General features: G+C 39.9%; 1 protein-coding gene across 3 annotated transcripts; it reads right to left on the reverse strand.

The window, feature by feature from the left end:
* Positions 1-347: 347 nt before the first annotated feature.
* On the reverse strand, positions 348-5,923 carry LOC105892201 (dentin sialophosphoprotein-like). 3 transcript variants are annotated; one of them, XR_006153004.1, is made up of 14 exons: positions 5,662-5,908; positions 4,830-4,891; positions 4,440-4,457; positions 4,295-4,333; positions 4,014-4,040; positions 3,721-3,753; positions 3,132-3,158; positions 2,813-2,863; positions 2,684-2,722; positions 2,478-2,510; positions 1,406-1,738; positions 1,010-1,059; positions 700-738; positions 348-472 (listed from the first exon to the last, which is right to left on the reverse strand). XR_006153004.1 is itself a non-coding variant. In XM_031585667.2 (13 exons), exons 1-12 carry the CDS (start codon positions 5,670-5,672, stop codon positions 1,037-1,039), a joined length of 696 nt encoding a protein of 231 aa, XP_031441527.1. In that variant the 5' UTR covers positions 5,673-5,901; the 3' UTR covers positions 348-738; positions 1,010-1,036. The 3 variants fall into 3 exon arrangements, 2 of the variants coding, with proteins under 2 accessions (XP_031441527.1, XP_042566613.1); XM_031585667.2 differs by having other exon boundaries at positions 348-738; positions 5,662-5,901; XM_042710679.1 differs by lacking the exon at positions 4,014-4,040 and having other exon boundaries at positions 348-738; positions 5,662-5,923.
* Positions 5,924-6,444: the final 521 nt, after the last annotated feature.

The raw sequence follows: 6,444 nt of genomic DNA on the forward strand, positions 1-6,444 counted from the left end.
TACTCAAATTAGTCGACTAAATAAAATAAAAGGACCACATTAACTAGTCCGATGTGAGAGCTCCAAAGACTTGCGTCTTATTAAACGGCTTTTAGGAACATCTGAATAGTTTTTATTTAATAGTAGTAGTAATAGTAGTAATTAAGATCATAGCTTTGAGGTGGCAGACTCTAAAGCAATCAATTATTACATATCACTATATGATCAACAGTAAGATTTCTTTGGGACCTAGTTTGGTGTTGACACTATAAGGGTCAGTCGGGACTCCAGCGTAGTAGGCGGATTGCCTACCACTGTGCTACGAGAGGGTGATGACTCAGATGCAGAGACAGAGACAGACGACTTGCTTGGGTGCAATCAAAAAAGGTTTCTTTACTTGAGTCAGGCAGAAGTTTCCACACAGTTAGCATCAAAGGCAGCGATTCTCAGCGCAACTTACTCAACCTAACCGTAGGGTGTCAGTTTCAAGACTCTGCAAACACACAGAAAATCAGGTGGCTTATAAAGGGTAACAAACAAGGCACAGGTGAACTCAATGAAACAATAAAGCCAACACACATGTGAAAGACAAAACAGGAACACTGAGGACCCCACAGGGTCATGAAGGGTATAGCAGTCCAAAAACCCTGACAGACATCATGTCCACGATGTTGCCATGCTGAATTACAGGAGGTGTTAAAACTTCCAGTCAGTCCTTACTTGTGGAATCTGCCTCAGTGCTCTTCTCCATGCTTTCCTCTGGGGTGACAAACATGTCAGAGTAAGTGATTACATGTCAGAACCACCACAATAACTTCATCATTCACTCGCACAGTTTAAATGTAATACTCAGTTGTTCTCAAATGTAATACTCCAAATATTTAATTTACTCAGTTTAAATGTAATTATTTAAATACTTGTTCACTTGTTTTAATTATGCTCAAAGTCAAAAACCATACTCATCACATAGGCCTATAGGACTTAAACACTGGGCAATTCATAATAAGATGTCAGCATAAGATTTGACTACCTTTTGAGATGGACTCTGATGTATCCTCTAGTCAACTTTGTCTGCATCCTCTGTTTGGATAGATAGTTAGTTAGATAGAAAGTGTAAGTATATGAAATCTGTGGAAATAGACATTGTAACATGTACAACACAAAGAGATGCTGTAATATAAACTACTATAGAAGATATTGTGGGAAATGCAAATTCCTTGGTGATATATCATATGTACACAGAGTACAGTGAATATGAAGTTGTCAGCCTGACCTGGAGACATGGCTATACATGGACACACAGATGATTAGACTTTAGATTCTATTTTACACACCGATGGTCTCTAATAACAAGTGTGCTGCCAGTGACTTGGTACTTGAGGTAAACTTGAGCTTAGTGGAGTTTTACTGTACAAAGACTACACACCTTCTGATTTGTCCTCCATGCTGGCTTTGTCTTTCTTGCTGGCGTTCTTGCTCTCTTTATCGTCCGATGACTCAGCGCTCTTCTCCTCCTCACTCTCCTCCTTGGTGGCGTACTCGGAGTCTTGGCTGGCGCTGTCGTGCATCTCCTGGCTGCTCTTAATGTCGTCTTCGTCTCCATCTTCTTTGGTGGAGGCCCCTGCCTCCTGGCTGCCGGAGCTCTTGGCTTTGGCGTCTTTGTCTTGGGCTTTTTTGTCTTCGCCCTTCATTTCAGCGTCTTTGTCTTTGGCCTTTTGGTCTTTGTCCCCAGCGTCTGACTCCTCTTCTGAGCTCTTGTCTTTGGGGACAACACAAACATTTCAGTTATTTGTTAGGTTGAATGAGTTCTGTTCATCCGACATTGCTTTCTGTTTCTTTTGGGCAGTTGAGATAAACATTTTGAACTTTGAAGTAAACCTTTCGTTGTGCTACATATTAAAGAGTGAACCTACTGTGAAAGGGGCTTACTGTCTATGTCACCCACACATGAATAACACAGGCAAAAGAGATATGTTGTAGATTTTAAAACTGAAACATGACCATATATACAATTCAGTTGGTTGTGCAGGACTGTACCCAGCAAAGTGATAACGAAGGAATAATAGGTCCCTGCAAAGTGTTTATTTTTATGGTCAGTGGCTGAGTTTTTTGGTGGTGTTGAGACAGGTAGATGTTAGATGAGTTATTTGTATTCTCAGGGTGGCCTGTGTTGCACTTCTAACTTCTCGTGTCAGGAGAGGCTAATACCACTGTTTTTTCCTCAACATTTGAGGCCATGACTGAGATATTAAATTAGATGACATATTTGTTGTTTACAAAGCCTGACAGATGAGTATATCAGAGACCGACATATATGACTTAAGAGCCAAACAAATATGTGACACTAAAGTTTGTCAGTAGTTCTTAAAAGTCAACTGTCACTGTGAAATGTTTTTTGTGTATTTACAACAACAAGACACTGTTCATTGCTGTGGTTCATATTTAGATCCATGATCACACACACACACACACAGAGAAAACACTCATTACCAACTGACCTGGCTGATTTGTGGTGTCAGCTGAGTCTGCACCTAAACCAAAAAAAGAGAAACATCACATTCTCATCAAGTGTTTCTCATGATAGCTTTTCCTCATTCTTGTGACACCACATAGGAACTTATGTGTTTTAGGTGTGTTCAGGGCTCAAATCACCATTTCCTTCTTCCTGGAACTATGTGCTAAACAAGTCAAATAGGTGTCATACCTGTAACGTCCTCAGCTGAGTCTTTCCCATCTGTGATTCCTGTAAAAGTGTGACACCATCAGCACATCTACTGAAACCACAACTGGGTCAGAATTTATCATGGCTTTCATTTAAAAGACTGAGACTAACCTGAGTCTTTTTGGGCTGGACTTCTAGGGGTCAGACCATCACGTTTTTTTACTGAGGAAGCAATGTATCATGTTATTATTATTTCACTGTGCACTGCACACTTACCTCCTTAGATATTGACCCCTACATCTAAATTAGCATTTGTCATGTTAATCTACTCATGAAGTGATGTTAGAGAACATGCAACTTGATTAGTTGTGAGGACATTGCTGCGTGTTGCATGTGTACATTTTTAGTATGAGCCATACTCATCACATAGGCCTATAGGACTGAAACACTGGGCAATTCATAATAAGATGTCAGCATGAGATTCGCCTACCTTTTGAGAGGGACTCTGATGTATCCTCTGTTTGGATAGATAGTTAGTTAGATAGAAAGTGTAAGTATATGAAATATGTGGAAATAGACATTGTTACATGTACAACACAAAGAGATGCTGTAATATAAACTACTATAGAAAATATTGTGGGAAATGCAAATTCCTTAGTGATATATCATATGTACACAGAGTACAGTGAATATGAAGTTGTCAGCCTGACCTGGAGACATGGCTATACATGGACACACAGATGATAAGACTTTAGATTCTATTTTACACACCGATGGTCTCTGAGCTTTGCTGCGGTCTCACTGCCTGGTTCTGCAACTTCATTAGTTCTGAGGACATTGCTGCGTGTTCCATGTGTACATTTTTAGTACCCCTCAGCATTGTTGATTCTATTAGCAAGTGTGCTGCCAGTGACTTGGTAATTGAGGTAAAATTGAGCCTGCCATTTCTCACAAATATAGTGTTTCTGCTTTGGCCGGGGCAGACCTCTGAATGGTTGACCCTGCAGTGTTTCATCTTCCCACCTGCAGTACCCGCTACCCAACCACCCATCCACGTGTTAGCTTAGCAATGTGTTTACCCTCAGATGTGGTGTCAGTATCATCGTCTTCATCTAGAAAGGACAAACACAGAAATCAGACGTCATTTAGGAACCGTTTAGGAACATCTGAATAGTAATTATTTCGTCCAAACGAATCATACAAAACAGTGAGAACTGTTTCATAGACCAAAAGATAATAGCTTTGAGGTGGCAGACTCTAAAGCACTCAATTAGTACATATCACTATATGATCAACAGGAAGCTTTCTTTAGGCCTATAGGACTTTAACACTGGGCAATTCATAATAAGATGTCAGCATGAGATTTGACTACCTTTTGAGGTGGACTCTGATGTATCCTCTGTTTGGATAGATAGTTAGTTAGATAGAAAGTATAAGTATATGAAATCTGTGGAAATAGACATTGTAACATGTACAACACAAAGAGATGCTGTAATATAAACTACTATAGAAAATATTGTGGGAAATGCAAATTCCTTGGTGATATATCATATGTACACAGAGTACAGTGAATATGAAGTTGTCAGCCTGACCTGGAGACATGGCTATACATGGACACACAGATGATTAGACTTTAGATTCTATTTTACACACCGGTGGTCTCTGAGCTTGATGCGGTCTCACTGCCTGGTTCTGTGAAGAGAACATGCAACATAAGTAGTAAGCAGATTTTTTTAATTAGCATGGTGGCATGTAATAAAACGAAGAGGAATGATATGTTCATCAAAACTGCCCTTACCATCTGAGTCTTGTCCATCTATATGACAATATCATGGGGGGGGGAGAGAGAGAGAGAGGGTGAGAGAGAGAGAGAGAGAAAAAGAGAAAGAGAGAGGACATGTTAGCCATGTTTGGTGAGATGCTGCCTGAAAGGTCCTCCTATGGAATGCACAAGGGAACCAAACTATTTTGTGTCTTTCAGAGAGACCTGGGCTCTGATTACAAGCTCGTTGCAGGGGAGGCAGTGACGAGAGCTGGTGATTGAAAGCAAGAGATTGTTGTGCATCAGGCTAGCAAACGAGCACAGGGTAACATCTCGAAAAAGTGGCCGCTCAAAGGAGAGCGTGGGGATTATCCACACAGTGTTATCAGCGCTCAAGCAAGTTCACTATACACAATATTTCCTTACCTTTCACTGGTGCAGATAAAACAACACCAGCTACAGCAAAAAGCAAGGAAACAACAAGTGTCCTGTGTAGGAAAACATACAAAAGAGATGTCACCACAGTATCTGTAGATATATGAAATAATAAACATATTTGCAATGTGGTCAATCAATTAATTTTAAATGTTTAGCATAAGGCCATTATATGTATTTTTTTGAACTATTCAGTCATTATACTCTTGTGAGCTATTTTTGCCACTTTGGAAAACATTACCATTGAGGTAATATCACATTGCACCATCACTTGTTATATCCACCATATCTGTTGCCATACAGCTTACAAGCCTCTTATTTAGCACACTGTACGATAGACTGTGATGGTGGCATGGTGGTCTGAAATCTTATTAAACAACTTTACTCAAATGGAAGTTTACATTCTCTTCATTCAAAGATGTTACTCTTCATTTAGGCAATTACATTTTTCCATACATGTGAGAAAAAAAATACTTTGGCAGTGTATTACACTTACAGAATATTTAGTGACATGAACACTTGATTTTTGGAATGGAATATATCAAAAAAGATCTTTCATAGGATTTCAAGTAGTGCAGGCCACAAATACACAGCAATTCTATCACTGTCATAAATATATTAATTAAGAAATTGTTTAATCAGGGAAGACCACATACAGTATCTTACATTGTTTCAAAATAACTAGTATTAAACAGTCACAATACAACTACTATCTTCTCAGGTGGGAGATGGGACACCATGAGAGTAAAAAAAAATAAAAAACCTGTCTCCCCACACAGCTCACCACATAGCCCTTATAGTAACCATACAGTGTTACACTTACCGCGACAACATTTTGGCAGGATTCTTTAAAAGGCAAACAGGTTAGGGAGGAACAACACTTGTGTGTCTTGTGTGTGCGCTCCTGTAGGTCTAAGGCCTAACTGGAACGAGCCACAGTCCTTTTACACCCTCCCCGGCATGCCCCGGCTCTGAGGGGGGCCGGACTGCCAAACAGAGGCGTTACAAAGGCACTTCCAAGGTTGCGCTCATTAAAACCGGGTTAAGAGTCGGGGTCCGTGCAAAGCTTTGTTTGTGTTTTCAAACAGCCAGAAAGATAGACATGTTCCTTGACTTTTGCATAGCATTGTGCTTTGTTTGGTTTGATACTGATAATGGGTTGGGCCGATGGGTAAGGCACGTCACTCCAGACAGCCAAAAAAGTCAAAAGTCAGCAAGCAGGAAATATTCCAAGTCTGTGAAATGTGAAGTATGCTGAATAACAGCTAAGCACATATGTGCTGAATTTCCTGGTACTTCTTGTCAATTGGTAATAATTTACTTGCTTGACTTCTTTTGACGAGAATCATGACCTCTGACACTGTCATCTTGTCCGTGAATATGTAGTAGCCCTACATCCAATGCATATGATCCTATGACACATGGAATACTGCCTCAGTTCTGTGCCTTACTGTGTACACCCATACTGTCTTTAGCTGTACTAAACTGTTAGATAAATGATATTAAGATGTTAACATAAATGAGACAGAGACCAGAAATCCGAATTAAACCAGCGCTTTATCTTTTGCAAAAGAGGAAGTGTGTCACAACCAAATGTCATGAACAA

Source organism: Clupea harengus, chromosome 19 (assembly GCF_900700415.2).
Source record: "Clupea harengus chromosome 19, Ch_v2.0.2, whole genome shotgun sequence".
Lineage (NCBI taxonomy): Eukaryota > Metazoa > Chordata > Actinopteri > Clupeiformes > Clupeidae > Clupea > Clupea harengus.